At 45.7% G+C, this 20,769-nt stretch overlaps 2 protein-coding genes across 4 annotated transcripts; both read left to right on the top strand.

Annotated features, from left to right (window-relative positions):
* The first annotated feature begins 246 nt into the window (after positions 1-246).
* On the top strand, positions 247-3,376 carry dusp2 (dual specificity phosphatase 2). Its single transcript, XM_056419728.1, has 4 exons — positions 247-803; positions 931-1,046; positions 1,146-1,365; positions 2,495-3,376. Exons 1-4 carry the CDS (start codon positions 416-418, stop codon positions 2,710-2,712), a joined length of 942 nt encoding a protein of 313 aa, XP_056275703.1. The 5' UTR covers positions 247-415; the 3' UTR covers positions 2,713-3,376.
* Positions 3,377-9,922: 6,546 nt separating this feature from the next.
* Positions 9,923-18,476, top strand: adra2b (adrenoceptor alpha 2B). 3 transcript variants are annotated; one of them, XR_008832395.1, is made up of 5 exons: positions 9,923-10,043; positions 10,789-13,555; positions 13,963-14,086; positions 15,723-15,923; positions 18,128-18,476. XR_008832395.1 is itself a non-coding variant. In XM_056419727.1 (2 exons), exon 2 carries the CDS (start codon positions 10,817-10,819, stop codon positions 12,410-12,412), a length of 1,596 nt encoding a protein of 531 aa, XP_056275702.1. In that variant the 5' UTR covers positions 9,923-10,043; positions 10,789-10,816; the 3' UTR covers positions 12,413-15,038. The 3 variants fall into 3 exon arrangements, 1 of the variants encoding a protein (XP_056275702.1); XR_008832394.1 differs by having other exon boundaries at positions 10,789-14,086; XM_056419727.1 differs by lacking the exons at positions 15,723-15,923; positions 18,128-18,476 and having other exon boundaries at positions 10,789-15,038.
* Positions 18,477-20,769: the final 2,293 nt, after the last annotated feature.

The following is a 20,769-nucleotide window of genomic DNA, read 5'->3' as shown; positions in this document are numbered from 1 at the left end:
ATTACGTCATCCAATCACAGGAACATGGGATAACCCCGAACGGCCGCGCGCGGGGGTAGGAAAGGCAGACTTGACGTCAATGTCCATATAAGGAGTGACGGCCGGGCCATATATGGTCGTTCCGCTTATGACGCTGTGGCCTTCTTCAAAAACAAGGAGGAAGGTGAGGGCGGGGCCGCGGTGGCCACGCCCCCTCTCACGGCTGTTATCAATGAACAAGTGAAACTCTCAATCTGAACGCGCAGTGGACCCGACGGAGATGTCAACAATCTCCAACCTCTTTATAACACAGAAAGTGTGACAAAAAACAAAAAAAACACTTAACCCGGATTTATTTTTCTTATTTATTATATCTATATTAGCTGTTCGTTTATTATTTATTACTTTTAAATCATTTTCAGTACTTTTTTCCGACATGGCTTCAAACAGTGAGCCTTTGGAAATAGCTGGCAATGAGCTGGTCCACATACTCCGGACCCCCTGGGACCGGTACGCCTGCGCCGGGCCTGTGGTGCTGGACTGCAGGCCTTTCCTCGGTTTTACCTCCGCGCACATCTGCGAGTCGCGCAACGTCAACTGGAACTCGGTGCTGCGCCGCAGGTCCAAGAGCGCCGTGGTGGCCCTGGAGTGGCTCGTCCCCGACAAGGCGCTGCTGGGCCGGCTGCGGCGCGGGGACTTCTCCCCGGTGGTGGTGGTGGATGTCAGCAGCCGCTCCGTGGCCGAGCTGAAGGCGGACAGCGTGGGCCACATGCTGCTCGCCGCCCTGCAGAACGAGGTCCACACGCAGATCTGCTTCCTTCAGGGTAATGACACTTTGATTTTATTTTAATATATAAATCATGTCTGTTAATGTTTCACACAAAGACATTTTTAAGGAGGACTTTGGTGAAAGCTTGGGGCTCATGCTAATAATATGTGACCTCCATTTAGGTGGATTTGAGGGATTTACAGAGGCCTACCCAGAGCTGTGTTACATCTCAGCCAGCAATCACCTCTCTGCAGAGGAGCCAGTGGTGACGGGTCGGATGACACCAGCATATGATCAGGTGAGCAGACACCAGATGACTATACAGAACAACAACAACAACAGTTCTTTAGGTGATGAACAATACATTGGCATCATTACTGCTTTGTGTCAACTTTAGGGTGGTCCCGTGGAGCTGCTGCCGTTCCTGTTTCTGGGCAGCGCCGTCCACTCCTCCCGCAGAGAGACGCTGGCAGCGGCGGGCATCACCGCCGTGCTCAACGTCTCCTCCACGTGCCCCAACTTCTACGAGGGCGACTTCCAGTACCTGCGGCTCACCGTGGAGGACAACATGGCGGCTGACATCAGAGCCTGCTTCTCCACAGCCATCGCCTTCATCGGTGAGTCTCCCCCCTTGAACTGCAGCCCCCCCCCCCTTAAGGTGAAAGTCCAGTAACGGGGTCATGACATGTTATATATCAAACCCACAGCATTAGCCTGGTCTCGGCTAAGCTCTTTTACACTGAATGGAATGTGAAATATCCGAAGAGAAATTCTTCGCGGCTTGTCCACTGTAATCCATTCTGTAGCCTGGACCTGAGGTCCAACAGTGTAATCTTCTGATTACAAAACAAATGGATTAAAACACTTTAATAACGAAGTCATTGTTTAATAAACTTAATAGCATACCCAACCACACGGTCTATTCAAATAAATGTGGTGTTAAAGTAAACAGTGAAACTGGATATTGGGCTGTACAAAATAAACTGAATTGAACTTGTGAGATATTGTTCAGATGTGTTTACCACTATGTATATGATACTGGTTCAGAGTAAATGAAGACGGCACACACCACAAGTTAAAGGTGTCCGGTTCGCCTGAAGGCCCTTTCAGGATGTTCTGACGCAGCAGCCCGTCGGCTCCACTGACGGCACAATATGTGAACATCTCTCTGCAGAGTTTTTATTTGAAAAAGTGAAGCAGAACAAACTTAGAGTTTTTAGTAAAGACAATTTAGGCCCAAACCGTAAGTTTTGGTCCGAATGGGCATTTGGGCACCGTGTGTGTCATTTGAATTTTCTCACTTTGCAAACTATACATTTCACTTATATATTAATTGTTGTTCAACAGAAAGCGTGTGCAACTCGAGCTAAAGCAACAGCTGTTGTGCGTCATTCTGCGTAGTGAAGATTTTCTCCTCCATGGCGACAATTGTCTAATATATTTAATCTTTTATTTATTGTTGGAGTTGTGTTTGGAGCTTGTACATTAAGATTATATGTTCTTGTATTCCTGCTTTTTCAGATTTATCTCATTACCAACATTGTTTATTAATTCCTTATATTACTGTGTTATATACACATTACTATAGTACTTGTACAGTTTAACGTAAAGGAACTCACTTTAACTAATGGCAATAAATAAATAAAAACACTCTCTGTGACGTCACAGAACGGTGTGTTAAACGGAGCTTCTCTCTCTCTCAATCTCTCTCTCTCCCTCTCCCCCTCTTTCCGTCTCCGCCCACAGACTCGGTGAAGCAGAGCGGCGGTCGGGTGCTGGTGCACTGCCAGGCGGGTATCTCGCGCTCCGCCACCATCTGCCTGGCGTACCTCATGCACACGCAGCGCGTCAAGCTGGACGAGGCCTTCGACTTCGTGAAGCGCCGGCGGCAGGTCATCTCGCCCAACCTGGCCTTCATGGGCCAGCTGCTGCAGTTCGAGACCGACGTCCTCTGCCGGGGTTGAGGGCGCCGGCCCCCGTTGAGGAGAACCGCCCCCCTCCCCGTTCACATGCTCCTCCATCTCCATCCTCCTGGTCGGGACTCGTCTGTCCGAGCGACCGGTTAGCACGATTGAAACTGTCACAACCAGAAATGTATTCTTCGTACGTTTTAGAGGGAACAAAACCTGCCGCGTGCTGCTGGCGTCACATGGCGGGTGGATCTGGGCCTCATGGTGGATCTGGTCCTCAGGGTGGATCTGGTCCTCAGGGTGGATCTGGTCCTCAGGGTGGATCTGGTCCTCAGGGTGGATCTAGTCCTCATGGTGGATCTGGTCCTCAGGGTGGATCTGGTCCTCAGGGTGGATCTGGTCCTCATGGTGGATCTGGTTCTGCTTTTCCCGGAGAAACTGACCAACAGTTGGCGACGTACACAACTGTGAATCTGAGCCCTGGGCGACTCGAGTTGCATCTCATTCTGGTGTCGTATCCTGAGGTGGATCCCACACTAGCTGGACTTTTTATATTTTGTATTATGTAAATAGACTTTTACTTATTTATGACTTCAACATTGGTCACAACATCGTGAGCATTGTTCCTGCACTTTACGGCTTTTGGCTGATTTCCTGCTGTGGTTTGTTTTGTTTGTTTTTTACCACTAAAATAAAAAACACACACCGGGTCTGTCAACCTGTGTAATGTGCTTATTCCATACGCGTTGTGCTACATATCTCACTTTTATACACGGCCGACGCATATAGTCCCTATTACAAATGCTCAAGGTCACACACTGACCTTGCAGTGCTGTGGTACAGTGAGTGATTTTGGGAGATTCTCCACAAAGAATGAGTTTCACAGTCTGAAGTCCTTTTTGACCTCCAACCGCCGGCTTTGATTTCACATCCACTTGCTCGAGTCGCGAGAACAACTCTGGGTCATTATTGTATGACTTTCCAAACTTCCCCGAAGTTTGGAAAGTTAAACAAAACTCAGATCCATTGTTGTCTCACGCGGCGCTACTTTGACCAAGTGCTGGTTCCTCATATTGGGGGGGGGGGGGGCAACACGAACATCCGACACGGTTCAGCACTCTCACGTCATTAAAGTAGACGTCTCCTCCTCATGAACATCCACTGGAGTCTCCCCGTTCTGTGATGTTGAATTTTGTCTTTTATGATGAACGGTGTAAACTCCACATGTGACCCTGATGGGCAGCGATGACAAAGAACTCCCACTGCATTAGAGACCAGCTGCCACGCCGTGCCTCATCCCCGACGCTAATGGTGCCACCCACGCGCCTGACGTCGCTAAAATAATCCACTTCCTCTTATTTGCATGAATCCGTTGTCCAAAACGTACACGAGCACAGCTGCCATTCACTCGGCTTCTTCCTTCCATTACCCAGTTTCCAGTCGCACGAGTTTCCAGGTTTTGATGAAGACCCAGAATATAAATATATATATATAATCCTGTTCAATTATATCAAGGTTTTTTGAGTGTATATAATATGAAAATACACCTACACTGTCTCGTCTGTGCAATATCCATGTACGCCACACCATGCAAACATTTACACTGTAAATATGTTTATAGGGCAACCTCTTCAGTACTTTTTCATTTTCCATGAAAGTGATCAAATCAAAGTGAAACAGGAAGAAGGAAATAGAGAATATAAATAGATATTATAGGCCGGTTTTAGTGCAAGTTGTCAGACTGTACGGGAGGTGGAAAGTAACTAAACTAACATTTTAACAGTACGATTTTGAGGTATTTATATTTTTACTTGTCTATATATTTGTTTTTATTGAAATGCAATGTGTTGTCTCCTTGGTGCTCCTTGTCATGTGACAGTCTTTGACTTGAAGCAGTTCTTCGATATGAATAAAATAACTACTCCAGGCCAGAAGAGGTAAATTCATCCAATATGTTCACAAAATAATAAAAGATTAGAAACACATGGGCGTAACCAGTGGCCCTAGATGTATATCCAGTACACACGTTACACTTTAGCTCCACCCAACCAGCTCCAACGGTGAAATGCTACGTTCATAATTAACAATCTAATGAAGTAATATATAATCCTATATGAGTTATGTAACTTAATTCTGCTCATAATTCCCCTATCCTTACCTATTCAGTACTTTCTTTTTTGACGTGAATACATGCACTTTTCTAGGTGATGTGTATGTGTTCCTTGTTGCTCTATGTATCAGGGTCTGAGTTCTTCTTCCACCACTGCAGGTAGTTTCAATAGAACACAACCCACTGGCGTACCGGACCTCGGTTTGCAGGGAGACAGCGCCCTCTAGTGGCGAGTCCGGGGAACGAGCAGAAACCGAGACGATTCCAAAGTATCCAGCAGATGACGACAGCAGACTGTTTGGTAACTGTGGATCCTATTTGAGACAGAGGAAACGCATCACACACACACACACACACTTACCTATCATCTCACTCTGTCATGTATTTATCACTGGAAGCAGACTCTTCCACCAAACGTTATTCATCTCGTTTGCTGCATTAATTTGCTCCTCTGTCAGCCCAGTTCCTTAATGAGAAACCATTGGGTGTCAGAATCGATCACAATACATTAGGCTGTGTGTGTGTGTGTGTGCTTGTATAGGGATCACACTTCCGGTATTTGCTATTCACAGCTGGAGACGTGGCACTTGTTTGTCATGTCCAAATGTTGCACCTTCCACCAAAAAAAATTCCTCGTTTGTTTGTGAAAACATTCATTCTTTGGCAATAAACCTGTTTCTGATTCTGATTCTGATTCTGATTAAACCAGAAATCCACAGAACACTGCCAACAGCTCATATGAGCAATATGTGTGATATTGTTAGTAGGGTAATTACAATGTGGTGATATAACACACACACACGCACACCAAAGTTAAACACACACATATGGCAGTTGTCCTCATTGCAAATGCAGGAAGGAAAAGGACAGTGTGACCACGTGGGAGGGCTCGCGATAATTGTTTGCAGGTTACACACACAAACACACACACTCACTCACACACACAGTAGAAACATAAGATGAAAACATATTCTCCTGCCTATAAATATACTTTTTATTCTAATATTTGACTGTTTTTTTTAACTTTGTAAAGGCCTCTCTAACCATCTGGACCTGAGAACATCACTGTTTGGTGGACCGGTTATTTGATAAATTCCCATTATTACCTTCGCATTGAAAATGCCGGAAGGTTATGTTTTGATCGCCGTGTATTTATTTATTTATTTATTTATTTATTTGTATGCGTGTTATTCGCAAAACTCAAAAAGTATTGAACCGAATCGCATGAAATTTAGTGGGATGATTGTTTATTATCCGGGGACCAGTTGATTAGATTTTGGGATCGATCGGGTCAAAGGTCAAAGGTCATGAACAGGTCAAAATCTTTCGCAGAACTCAAAAAGTATTGAACCGAATCGCATGAAATTTGGTGGGATGATTGTTTATTATCCGGGGACCAGTTGATTAGATTTTGGGATCTATCGGGTCAAAGGTCAAGGTCAAAGGTCATGAACAGGTCAAAATGTTCTTGAATCTCATGAAATTTGGTGGGATGATTGGTTATTATCCGGGGACCATTTGATTAGATTTTGGGATCAATCAGGTCAAAGGTCAAGGTCAAGGTCATGGAAAGGTCAAACTCTTTTTTTACCATAGCACGATACATTTTTGTCCAATTGGCATGCAACTAATGCCAAAATGTTCATAATTCAATGCCCAATCTTGTGATATGCGAAGGTATGCGCTCTACCGAGTGCCCATTCTAGTTAACACTGAAATGATTCTCTGCAGACTTGGAAGCATCCGGGTACTGTGCTGTCCCCGGATGCCCCCCCCCCCCCCCAGCATCGGCACCAAAACACATGTTCACCTTCTCAAAGCAGATCAAGGGGTTAACACTTTACGCGCGATCTACCGTGCGTGATGCACGCGCGTGTGCGCGTGGATGCGCGTGCATACCACGCATTTGCTCTTTACGCAAAAGCACCTCGGTCTGCATAACCTTGGCATCCGTAACACGCCCCTCTCCCCAGAATGCATTGTGCAGCGCGTCACCAGAGACACTTGATTGAAGTGCACTCTCCCGCTAAAAGCTTTATTCTCTTTCTTCTTTTTTCTCTTCCTTTTTTTATATTTAGAATGTGTAGCGTGGAGCGGAACGTGTACAAGTGTGTGTGTGGGTGTGTAGGTGTGTGTGCGTGTGTGTGTGTGTGTTGGGGGGGGGGGGGGGGGGTCACACAATTAGTGAGCAGGGCTCCCGATTGTAATTCATTAAAGCGGCGATGCATGGGGCGCAAGTAAACAGGACCACCCACCCACACGCCATTCATGAGATCGTGTGCGTGCACGTGTAGGCTGGCGAATGTGTGCGTGTGTTTGTGTGTGTGTGTGTGTGTTTTTTTGTGAGTTTGCATCGGAGAGGCCCCCCACCCGCCTTTAAACTGGAGCTCAGTGGTTTGGGGCGCAGTGACGCGGACGTACACAATAAGCAGAGGTGACGCGCAGCATTCTGCCCCGAGCCCATGAGCACGAGGAGTTTCTATCAGGTTCACATATCTTTCCGCGAGGAAATTTATTCGCTTTTTTTTTGGCGACGGCTGTTTATTTGTGAGCGGCTGCAGTTTGGAGCGTCTATAATTTATTAGGACTCCTGAAGGTGGTGATTTATCAAACTGAGAGCTTTTCACTTTATAGAAAATAAATGTGTGAACTTTTTATACGACTGGGACTACTTTTTCACAACTTGGTCGCTCCAGCGGAGGCGTCACAACATATGACCGGGACACCTCCCCGTGTTGGTTACTTACTTAAGATACTTGTGTTTTTGTATTACAGATTGGTTTTTTTAAGTTTAATGTTTAGATATGCAAATTATCCATTATCTAAATGTGAATACATTTCCGGAACAGATGTCTGATCATTTCTCTGCGTCACTAATAAATACATAAATCAACTCTGTCTAAAATAATAGATTTTCTCGATATGTTTGTGGGGATTAAATGATATATTAACCAAGGTTATGAGTTTTCATGTTTTGTACAACATAAGCTTTTCATTGTGTTGCACGATGAGTCGACAATGAATGAAACCTTGAAGCAACCCCTTTCTAAAAAACCTTCACACACACACGTATGTGAAGCTGCACATGTTGATGTACTACTGAAGTGGACAGTTCTGGTTAAGAGTTTGAGAAAACGGCCTTGTGTATTGATTGTAGAAGGCCATCACTGAGGGGAATAGAGGGTGAAAACATATACAGGACTGTCTCAGAAAATTAGAATATTGTGATAAAGTTCTTTATTTTCTGTAATGCAATTAAAAAAACAAAAATGTCATGCATTCTGGATTCATTACAAATCAACTGAAATATTGCAAGCCTTTTATTCTTTTAATATTGCTGATTATGGCTTACAGCTTAAGAAAACTCTAAAATCCTATCTCATAAAATTTTAATATTTCCTCAGACCAAGTAAAAAAGATTTATAACAGCTGAGTGTTTGTCAAGGCTCAGGAAACCCTTGCAGGTGTTTCGAGTTAATTAGACAATTCAAGTGATTTGTTTAATACCCTACTAGTATACTTTTTCATGATATTCTAATATTTAGAGATAGGATATTTGAGTTTTCTTAAGCTGTAAGCCATAATCAGCAATAAATCAGAATAAAAGACTTGCAATATTTCAGTTGATTTGTAATGAATCCAGAATGCATGACATTTTTGTTTTTTTAATTGCATTACAGAAAATAAAGAACTTCATCACAATATTCTAATTTTCTGAGACAGTCCTGTATATCACATATGACTGTTATCTTTTGTTTGTATATGCATTATCCAATCTTTATAGGAATCAACAGACAAAGAGACACATTCAAAAACACTTTAATGTGTATTTTGGATGTTTTCTGTCTACTATGTGTTTACCTGTCATGTCTCCTCTTCAGGATATAGATGACCACGATGAAACATTCACAACACGACTCTGCCTAAAAAGGAAAACCACAGGCCAGGGTGTAGTACATTGGTCTCAAATCAGAGAGCAGGTGTGTACTCGACCTTCACAGTGAAAACGTGCTTTGGCCCAAAACACCTTGTTTACGTGAAACGGGTGCAAAAGTTCAAAAGTGTGAAGATGATCACACGAGCTTGATTGGAACGCATTGATCAGCCAAGTGTGCTGTGCCCCATATTAAAGAGGATGATGATGATGATGATGATGATGATGATGACGGGGATGTGGATGATGATGACGATGATGATGTTGATGATGAGTATTATAAAAAGCAGATGGCATAGGCTCAGCACTCGGCTGGACACCGCAGCTCACTGTGGAGTTAATTGATCGAACTGCGTTGGTTGGTATGCGTTTAATGTCAGCAGGGAGGGAGAGATGCGGGGGAGGGAGTGGGGGGGTGGCCACAGGGAGAGCGAAAGATCCCATGACGCCCACAGCTTCACGGTGACATCACCGGGTCTAAAAAAGAAGCGCCAGAGGGAGATGGGGAGGCACCCTTCGTTAGATTTTGTCGCAAGATGATGCTGCGCCCCTGCGAGGACGCCTGGGTGTGTGCTCCGGCGTGAGCGGCTGTTTCTTGGGATCTAACTTCTTAGGAGACCGGGGCTCCGGAGACCCGCAGTCTAGAGCTGCTCCCGGGAGCCTTCGTTTTCCCCGCCGGAGGAAAACAGCGCACTTTGGACTCCGTCTCCGCGCGCAGAGCCGGGTCTGTTCTGGTGGACCGGCCGTGTAGACGCGCTGCCACCCGGTCTGACCGCCCTTCGCAGGGGGAGTGGGGTGGAGGGACACCAGCGCCCGTTCATCAGTGAATCCCACACTAACTTTACTTCACTTCCTCTGAGCCGTCCTGCGTTCGGTGTTCAGATGAGACTGTCGGTTAGACGCGCGTCTCCAAACGCGGACGCACGGAGGTCGAGATTATTTACTCTCATCCGATCTCTTGTATTCATTGTCGCTGCGCTGAATTACACCATTATGAACTGAATCTCCCCATCTTTAGGAAAGCAATCAATCCACTGAGGAGGGAAGGAAAGAGGATCAAACTTCGTGCGCAAAATAAGTTTTGGGGTCTTTTTTTTGGGTGACTCTGCAAAGGTTGGTGCGCAACGGGCAGCTTCACACACCAACGTACTTTTTTGGGGTGGGTTGGGGGTGGGTGGGGGTTGTTGGGGACATCTGTTCTATGAAGTGAGACTCTTTTTTAAATTGAAAAGCAGTGATCCGCGTCTTCACTTTTTAAAATGGACTTGAAAGAGCTGCCGTGGAGGATGCAAGAGGTCTACGGTTTGGAAACGACGCAGGGACGAAAAGCCAGCAACTGAGGTAAATGTCATCAAATTATAATGTATTTTGATCACATATATATTCATAAAAAATGCAAAAACACTTTGTTTTATTGTGCACCTCCATGTACAGGACTGTCTCAGAAAATTAGAATATTGTGATGAAGTTCTTTATTTTCTGTAATGCAATTAAAAAAACAAAAATGTCATGCATTCTGGATTCATTACAAATCAACTGAAATATTGCAAGCCTTTTATTCTGATTTATTGCTGATTATGGTTTACAGCTTAAGAAAACTCAAATATCCTATCTCTAAATATTAGAATATCATGAAAAAGTATACTAGTAGGGTATTAAACAAATCACTTGAATTGTCTAATTAACTCGAAACACCTGCAAGGGTTTCCTGAGCCTTGACAAACACTCAGCTGTTATAAATCTTTTTTTTAACTTGGTCTGAGGAAATATTAAAATTTTATGAGATAGGATTTTAGAGTTTTCTTAAGCTGTAAACCATAATCAGCAATATAAAAAAAAATAAAAGGCTTGCAATATTTCAGTTGATTTGTAATGAATCCAGAATGCATGACATTTTTGTTTTTTTAATTGCATTACAGAAAATAAAGAACTTTATCACAATATTCTAATTTTCTGAGACAGTCCTGTATGATAATCTCATGACACACTTAGAATGTATTATGTTCTAAACCGTGAGGTGAAATCAATTTTAATGACGCAATGTATTCGGTGACAGAACATGTTTGTTTTCGTTTATTCTGTAAAGACTCCTGGACCAACACGCTTCTCCCAGCATGGCCTCAGCCCTGGAGAACAGCTGCTCCATGGAGCTGAGCGGCTGGAACAGCAGCAGCGCGAGCGGCGCCGGCGCCTCGGTGCCCTGCAACCAGAGCATCCTGAAGCTCGCCCCTTACTCCCCGGAAGCCACGGCGGCCTTCGCCACTGCCATAACCTTGATGGTCATCTTCACCATCGTGGGGAACATCATGGTCATCATAGCCGTTCTGACGAGCCGGGCTCTCCGGGGACCGCAGAATCTGTTCCTCGTGTCTCTGGCCGCCGCGGACATCCTGGTGGCCACACTCATCATCCCCTTCTCCCTGGCCAACGAGCTGCTCGGCTACTGGTACTTCAAATCCTTGTGGTGCGAGATCTACCTGGCGCTGGACGTGCTGTTCTGCACCTCCTCCATCGTGCACCTGTGCGCCATCTCGCTGGACCGCTACCTGTCGATTTCCCGGGTGACGTACGGCCGCCAACGGACCCCCAAACGCATCAAAGCCGCCATCGTGGTGGTGTGGCTCATCGCCGCCACCATCTCCTTCCCGCCCCTGCTCTCGCTGAACAAAAGCGAAGGAGGGGAGGAGGGCAGCGAGAGAGGCCCCCAGTGCCAGCTGAACGACGAGCGCTGGTACATCCTCTACTCCACCATCGGCTCCTTCTTCGCGCCGTGCGTCATCATGATCCTGGTCTACGTGAGAATCTACCAGATCGCCAAGCAGAGGACGCGCTGCCCGCCGGGAGAGCCCCGGAAGGACGGAGTGGTCTCCGCCAAGCCGGGTCAGCCCCCTCAACACGTGGAAGCCAACGGGAAGGAGGAGGAAGAGAGCACGCCCCCTTCATCCAACAAGACCTCCAACATCAGACCCCCCACCCTTGCCGTCACCCCTTCCCCTCACCTAGGGAACACTCAAACCACCCAGAGTCCCGCCTCCATTAACCTATTGCAACCTCCCTCCCCTTCTCTAGCCATGACCCCTCTCATGACCTCCATTGACACCTCTCCCCGCGAGCCCTCGAGCCCCACCTCCTCCGTGCCACAGCCCGCCCCTGCCAATCCTAACGAGAAGAAGGGGAAGAAGGGGAAGAAGATCAAGCAGCAGGTATGTAAAAAAGCCGACAACAACAACGGCGACAGCTCGACCACAGAGAGCGACAACGAGCACAGCCACGGCGGAGGCCACGGTGGCGCCAGCATGCCGGGGTCACCGGGCGGGATCCACTCTCCGGCCTCGGTCAAGCTCTACCGGGACATGATCGTTAACTCGAAGGGGAGTCGGCTGGTGCCCGGAAGTAAGTCCAAGACAGACAACAACCCCGGGACGGCGAGGCGCAAAGCGATGGTCAACCGCGAGAAGCGGTTCACGTTCGTCCTGGCGGTGGTCATCGGCGTCTTCGTGGTGTGCTGGTTCCCGTTCTTCTTCTCCTACTCCCTGCAGGCCGTGTGCCCGGAGACGTGCGTCATCCCCGGGCCGCTCTTCACGTTTTTCTTCTGGATCGGCTACTGCAACTCCTCGCTCAACCCGGTCATCTACACCATCTTCAACAAAGACTTTAGAAAGGCCTTCAAAAAGATAGTGTGCAGAAGCACCAAGGGCACTTTCTTTTAGCAGAAACACGCACTGGACACGCACACAGAGGAAAGAAATGCAATTTTTTGAGGCATGGTAGAAAATAAATAATTTCCATTTTTTCCAGAAAACTCAAAGGGCTGACTCTTTTTTACAAGCCCCAGTGTGTACGAAAAAGGCAACTTTGACTGTGAAACGGCAGCTTGCAGCAGACACACACACACACACATATACTTTTTTACAAGATGTGGGTGGACAGCAGGACATGGAGTCTGGAGTAATTTCGCTTTGATTTCAAAGTTTTATCTCCGGATCACATTTGACTACATGATGCTCCGCGGTGCAGAAAAAGGCCAGAGGGGTGTAAGAAAAACCACTGAGAATTAATTGAAATAGAAGACAGTTAATTCATGATATGTGAGGGGCTTTTTCTCCCAGTTATGGACCAAAGGGGGAAGAAAACAAGTAAGAAGAAGAAAAAGTGACCTTAGATCCTTTGTATTGATTTATTCATCAATACAAGTGGGGGAAGTTACCTGTAATTTCTCATGCCTGCAGTCGAGCCCTGTGGTAAACATGTGTTCCCTCTATTTTTAACCCAACAACAAGGTTTCTGATGATTTTCAAATGTGACAGTGCAGAAAAAAAAGTGGACAGCTGAAATCGTGGGACTGTCATAAGGAGGGCGTCAGACAACTCTGCCTCTTTTGGTGGGCGTCGGTCTAGAACGGACACTCAGGTTGTTTGTAATGACACTCTTGGCTTTTTACGGCCTTTTAATGAAAGACACAAAACCCGGACTGCCACACAGGTTGGACTGGACTGAGCGCTCCTGCCAATAAACTCAGTATTTTGAACACTTAAGAGACATCACAATCTGTTCCTGAGCCTCTTGAAAGTGCTCCAGACGTTATATCGAAACAAAAGTTATATAACATCTGCTGAAGACTGAAAGAGAAAAAAAAAGAAAAATATTCTTCTTATTCAACATTGTTTTTCCGGAAATCTCAGTTGACATTTCCATTGCCGGTAAAGGACGGATGAACAATGCGATTCCGGATGTGTGATGTTGGTCCTAATCACACCTGAACGGGGCTCACTGAGCGCCCTGTGGCTGAGTCACTCTTTGCCAGCGCCTGCAGTGGGGCGTTGCTTCAGAGATGAGGGGCGACAGTATCAATGGTGCGTTTCTTTATTTTGTTCTCGCCATGAGACGAGGCTCTTCTGTTAGCTTCCTCGACCTAAAGAAAAAGAAAAGAAGAAAAAAAGCATGTCTTGTGTTTGTGAACAGCACACCGGCTTATCGAATCCATGGGACAAGGGCTGTCAGCAAGGACACTCAGTTTATTACTCGTCTAATACTGCTGACCTGTATGAGTGTGTGTATGTGCGTGTGTGCATGTGTGTGTGCGTGTGCGTGTGTGTGTGTGTGTAGGGGTAGTTGCGCGTTGACTTTGTTCTTTTTGTGTCATTGCCTCTTCCGGCCGCTTTGTGCTGCAGATCTACTGTAATATTGATGTATGTGATGAACTGAGTCCAGATTTCCTGCTGTAGGCGGCACTTTGTGAATGTTCCTACTTGACGGACAGGTCGGCGGCGCAGGTGGTGTCACTGAACCGAGGGTCCGTTCAGTGATCGCCCTCAGGGGACCAAAGAGCCTCGCAGGACACCAGCCTTGAGGTGTGACCTGTGACCTGTGACTGGAAGGCAAAGGTTGAAAAACACTGTATTATTTATTTCACAAATGTTTTTTTTTCTGTGTTTTCTATTTATTGTTCTGTTTTATTGTGCTTTTATTCTGAAAGTGAAGAGAAACAAAAGTAAAAGTGAAACAGATCGACGATCAAAAAGTGAGAACACTGTACAGAAGCTTGACTATAAGAACACAATGGATTTCATGCTATAGAGCTTTTGCTTTTAGAAGTTGAGGGGGAGCGCATTTTACTTTTATGCATAATGCAGCAACTACAATGCAACAACTTCTCATTTAGTTTCATCTGGTTAGAGCACGGTTTAAAAATAAATAAGAAAAAAAGGGTGAAATCGGAGACACGAGCACATGTGGATGAACAATCTATATCGAGCACAGCGCAGCAGGAAGAAGTTTCTCCCCAGCACTGCTCTGCAAAACTTTTCCTGGAGAAGTAATCAAACAGGAACGAAGCCAACTGCGGCCCGGCGCCAGTTTCAGTTGGATGATTTGCTTCATGCGGGACATTGAGGCTGCTCTCCAAACCACAAAGGAGACGCTTGGAGACTCAAATAACTGCCTGAAACAAAATGTCTGAGAGCGAGAGGCGCGAATACAACTGCTCGCTTTTCTCTCGACAGCTACGGCGACGCCACAGAGAGGCCGCCGATTCACGACCGTTTCCAATAAATCTGAGTTGCTATGCTCAACCCCCCCCCCCCTCCCCCCCATGGCTTTATGTGTTGAGACTGCTGCTTTGTTTATTATATTAAGAATGACTTATATGGCTTACAGTTGACAGACACAGTAATCTGCCTCTCGGTCGCCGTCCTCTCTTCTGAAAACGCCTGTATTGTCTCTTCTCCTGCTGCGTTTGGACCATAACTGCACGGTCTGAGTTTTACGATGCTCCCCCCCCCTCTCTCTCCCCATCTGTCATCAAAACCCTGCAGTTGAGACAAATAAAGCAACTTGAAAAAAGCACAAGTCGTTCCCTCGGGCTCGTTCATTTCATACATGTTTCCTACACGAAACGAGAATTTACAAACAGTTAGTGTCACAAGACTCCCAACAGAATGATGTTCCTTTCGCACCCCTCGGCATTCACGTTGAACCCTGCAGGCGCTAATCCAAAGCAACTCCCAGCCAGCGAATGACTATACGCAACGTCACGTAAATAGCCCGCACCGAGAGCCGAGAGCTGATGTCAGTTCAAGATGTCGTTGGAAAATGTCGTATGGCGCAGTGGGACATGAGAAGTAGGCCGCACGGCGCCCGCTGCCAACAAACACAGAGGAAGTCCATAAGGGGTTGGAGCATGTTGCTAAATATCACATATGCACACACACACACACACACACATATTGAGGGTCTCATTCTGTACCAAGTGTCACATACTGTATTCAAGTCATGAAACAGACTCAAGCCACACACACACACACACACACACACACAAACACACGCAGTGACAGCTTGTTATATTTGAGGTCAGCAGGTCTACAGTTTAATTGATTTATGTTGATGGACAGAATGGGGTTTCTAAGCAATGAATCTAGCCTCTCTGTCTTGCTTTTCCTTCACCCCCCCCCACACACACACACACACACACACACACACACACACACACGCAGTCTCATTTCTATGGTGTTGTGTTTCAAGGTGTGCGAGGAGGCAACCAGATAACTCATCATAGCCAAGGCGACGCGTGTGCGTGGTCACGCCACCGAGGCCGCAGAGTGCCGCGCGTGCACGCGCTGCTCCTTGTCCGTACATCCTTCGCTGGAATATAAAGCAGGCCTGACCCGGTGGTAGAGGAGCCACAGGAGAGTCAGCACGAGGGACCGCACACGCAGAGAAGAGGTGCACACACACACACACACAGACACACACACATACACACGTACACACGCAGAAGCACATACAGGGCGCATTAGCGCTCCGTTTAGGATCGTGTAATGGATGTGGCACCCCGCAGTGTGAATATGAATGTGTTTGGAGGATGTCGTTCCGGCGCGGAGCGTTTCCCAATTTCCAATCTCGTGGCTACGTTCTGACGGCAGATAGATTTCAGCTGTAATTTGTCTGTTGATTAACGCCCAAGAGGCAGGATGAGAAATGACAGACCGCAGAGCACAAAGGTGCAGGCATTAAAATGCGCCGTGCAGTGTGCAATTTGCATGAAGGTAAAATCATTTCCAAGCCAAAATAAGTTTGTATTTATGCAATAGAGCTGCAGGGATGGCTATAGTTGTATTGATTGAGTTACAATGGCACAAATGTGAACTTTGCATCAAATGTAATACATCAAATGTGTAGAGTGTCAGACTCCACACATGACTTCTTTTATATGAGAGAGAGCATTGTTACTTGAACAAACCGGTTTACAAAAAAAAACACAAAATAAAAGTAATTGAGACGCAAAAGATGTTTCAAAATAAAAGCCTGTCCGTTTATCTTCCCAGTGTGTGGTGTGACTTTCAGACACAGTCTTGCTTGTTTCTGCTTTCCCTGTGGACACAATTACTTTCATGTTTTTCCATGGTCATAAACACTGATGTGTTATTGTGCCTCCATGGTGTTGGTAAGGGACAGAGTGGCCAGGCCAAATTGACACTCTCTTATCATGGGGAGCATCCGGCCCGGCTGTAATAACTCTATTACCAATTATTTTTTTGTGGAAAATGAATCGAAGCTCAGAACTCTGAAGGGTTATCCAAATCTGATTGAGAAGTGTTCAAGCCGGTTGAGAAAACGGCCATAAAATCTGCAACCAAGAACATTATGTGCAGTATTGTAGGACTCACAAGGCCCAATATAAAGAGAGAGAGGGGGGGGGGGGATCTTTATTTAGCCCGGCCAACATGGAAAGTACGCACGTACTCTTCATACACGCGCTGAGGCTAACACAAACCAACACAAAAAGTCAGAGCACACACACACATACACAAACTAAGAGAAACAAATTCTAACCTAAAATAGATAAACATATGACACAAACAGATGCACAAACAGATACGCACTTATGAATGTCAGTACACACACACAGAGTGTACGCGGCCACACATGCTGTCACATGGGCTCATGCGCACACACACACATGCACACACACACACACATACACACACACACCATCACAGGCATCAATATATCAAACCAGATTAAAGCTGTAATATTCAGCTAAAGCATTTGCAGTGCTTTGCTGCCATTAATATATCAATAAAAAATGTTTATACTCAAATCTTCCACACACAGTGGACTATGTGTGTGTGTGTGTGTGTGTGTGTGTGTGTGTGGTGGACCGAAAGAGAGAAGAGAAAAAGTTTATGAGATTTGCAATAGGCAGGCTGTTTGTTGACATACAGTATGTGTTTTCTTGTGAGTGAGTGTGTGTGTGTGTGTGTGTGTGTGTGTGTGTGTGTGTGTGTGTGTGTGTGTGTGTGTGTGTGTGTGTGTGTGTGTGTGTGTGTGTGTGTGTGTGTGTGTGTGTCATTTCTGGTGCACAAAGGCGAACAGGAAGTGCCAGGTGGATGTGAGAGTGTCCTTTCCTTTCTGAGCCACACAAAAGGGTTTGAGTCATATAGGGCTGTATAAATTGGCCTGACTTGGTTGACAAAGTTTCCATTAAAAACAATCACAAAGCAAAATGTCATTCAATTTAATTTCCCGTTTTACTGCCCGCATCTTTTGATGTCTAGAATAATAATAATTAGTTTTGCTCATGTGAAAAGTCTGGAACTCCAACCACTTGCAGCATGCCGTGATTTGTTTTCAGTGAAGTGTTGTTTTGATTTTACACTTAACACGCGGAAAAATCACCTGGAACCAAAGCGCCCATGTTTTATGTTTTTTGAAGTGACATCTGAACTTCGTGTATAGTTTATCCAACAAAGTTCACGCGCACTGACCTAATGGAGAAGACGTTTTGACGGACAGACTGTGGCTCCTGTTTGATTAAATCAGATTATTTAGAAGACTCGTGACTCATTTATTATCACGAGCACAGACACAAAACAAAAGGTCACGTCATCCTGATTGTCTAAGAATAAATGTGTCTTCTCTTTCAGTGAGAGAGTCAGATGAGACGAGCTGACCGTGATCTATCCGACACAAAACCCTCTGACAAGTTGTGCAAGTTGTGCTGTGATGGGGCGTCATGGCTGGAATCGGTGACTTCCAGGAGTTTTCAGTTGTCAAACATTTAATAATGTGTTTACTATTGAGCTTTTAGAGGCTTTTAGAGGCAGATTCTTGTACCTTTAAGACGAAGCCTTAGCTTTCCCCCCTTTTGTTTCCTGTCTATTCCGGCTTTGTATTTATCCCTCTCGTCTAACTCTTGGCGAAGGAACGGAGTGAACGATCACTAAATGAAGGAAATTCATTCAAGTCGAGTTAGAGTGCTTTAGAAATACAGACTGCCGTGAATAAAAAACTTGTAGAAATACAGTAACTGCTGATTGTGGATTTCTGCTCGAGTCATGAATGAAGAAGACGCTTGACGATTTAAACGAGGCCGCTGACCTTTGTCCCCCCCCTCTCTGCCCCCCCCCCCCCATGACTGATGTCAGCGGTCGGCCTCTCATCATCAGTGTGGATGAAGTGCTCCATGTGACTAACAGGAGGAGAGCATCCAGCACAGCAAAGAGAAAGAGGCATTTAGTTCTTATCACAATCTCAATATTCAATACTTGTTTTTTATATTTTTTATTCTCTCTCAGGGTTTGAAAGCTTTTCACTGTCGTTATTATTCAATATTAATATTATTTTTTTCACTGGGAAAGAGGCCACCAGACAAAGAACTCGGCACACAACGTGGATTATCTCTTATCATTTCTTTTATAAGATTCAAAGATCTGCAGCGTTGTCTTCTCTGCTCATATGACCAGTACTCGTTATCATATTATTACATTTTCAATTATTCTACGTTGCCTTAAAAAGGGTTGTGGCATGGAGGCATATAGAGCAGAATTCTGCATTAATGCTTGAATATTTCTGCCATCCATCACTCTGCAACATTAGGGTAGAAGTCTGAATCCATCTTGGGGGGGGGGGAGGAAACCCCCGTTTGCTCTCTAATACGATGGAGACAAGTCATCTGAGATGCTTAAGATAACTGTTTCCTGTAAGCCTCCCTTAAGATATCACGCTTGCATATTCCAGAATTAACATTAACATTAATCCAATGTTGAAGTGCATACACAGTGTCCCCATGTCAGTCATTTGGTAATGTTGAATGTCAAATGTCACCCCCATTTTGCGAGATGACGATGACATTTCCCCTGAAACGCAGAGAGCGGAGACGTTCCACGTCTCTGCAGTGCAGAGTGCATTCTGCTGCAAGAAACCGTTTGAAGCATCGTTGGAGCAAGAAACCAGGACACACGAGGGACAATAAATCCATTCACTCCGCTCTAATTCGCCACTTGTATATTGTATGATCCTCTCCGAGACATTTCACACTCTGGTTCCAGGAAGGCACATGACAGCCTTCCAGCTGGGAAGATGCTCCCCCCCCCCCCCCCCTACACACACACACACACACACACACACTCCTCCCCGTGGCTTTCACTGCATGCCCGATGACAAAAGCGGCAACACCGTGTGATCCGAGTCAAGAGGGGAGCCGAGGAGGGTCAGCGGGTCATTTGATAGAGAGGGGTGTCACTGACTGACAGCTGAGAAATTCTCCATGATTTCCCATCCAGCACCGTAAACTGTGACCGAACATGGCGCGGAGATAACTGTTGGTGCTCGTGAACGGTTGAACGGCTGGTGGAGAGCAGTGATCTGCTGTCTGGGGGCCGCTCATCCATCACTTCCAAGAATTCAACTTGGAAAGAGTTCTAGGAGCGAAAGGTACACACACACACACACACACACACACACACACACACACACAGAGAACCCGCAGTGCAGGATTTTATTCAGCAGCAGCAAAAGCGCTGAGCCTTATGTATGAACACAGAGTCATCATCCGGGGTCAGATGTACAGCCTATACCTTGTAAAGGCATCACCGGATACATTCACCCTGTTGCATTGTGGGAGTGAACTCCTGAGTGTGGTGCCAAACGTATATATCATATATATATATTGCCTTTCTCTGTGATATATAATCTGACACGTCTTCCAAGGACTCATGGAGTCTGGCATTGCCCTCTGTTTAATTCCCATGTGGGTGGATGTCTAATTAGCTCAGCATTCTGCCTGGCTGAAAGTACACTAAATACTTTATTGACATCATATAGCGTGCAAATGAACACGCACATGCACTGGATGGCAATCAAAAGATATTCAAAGCATAAACGGCAGCTGTGTCAGCAATACGGAGAGTGTTGAGAGACACAACACTCGGCTTTGAATTACTTTGGACATTTCCAGGCCTACAATAAAAAGAAATGAAAGAAAGTCATAAAATACATCGTTGGGGTCTCGCTTGTCCTCCCCATCAGTGCCACACCTCTTTCCCCACAAAGTAGGACAAGAGGAGTCGAGGTGTCGTAACCCAAGCTTATACGTTACACCTCGGAGCCCCTGAACGCACCTGGTAGCAATCAGCAGGCAGACATATAGTTAACAACCCGCCGAGGGGAGATCCAAACGGACCTAAAAGCAGACTATGGGACTTGTCAAGTGTCTACACGACTCCATGTGCATATTAATATAAGTCTCTGGAGAAAATGTCCTCCTTTGCATTCTCTTGCAAATCCA

Source organism: Pseudoliparis swirei, chromosome 7, assembly GCF_029220125.1.
Source record: "Pseudoliparis swirei isolate HS2019 ecotype Mariana Trench chromosome 7, NWPU_hadal_v1, whole genome shotgun sequence".
Taxonomy (NCBI): Eukaryota; Metazoa; Chordata; class Actinopteri; order Perciformes; family Liparidae; genus Pseudoliparis; species Pseudoliparis swirei.
The sequence above is the reverse complement of the archived record's forward strand: the minus strand, read 5'-3'. Positions and strand labels throughout refer to the sequence as shown.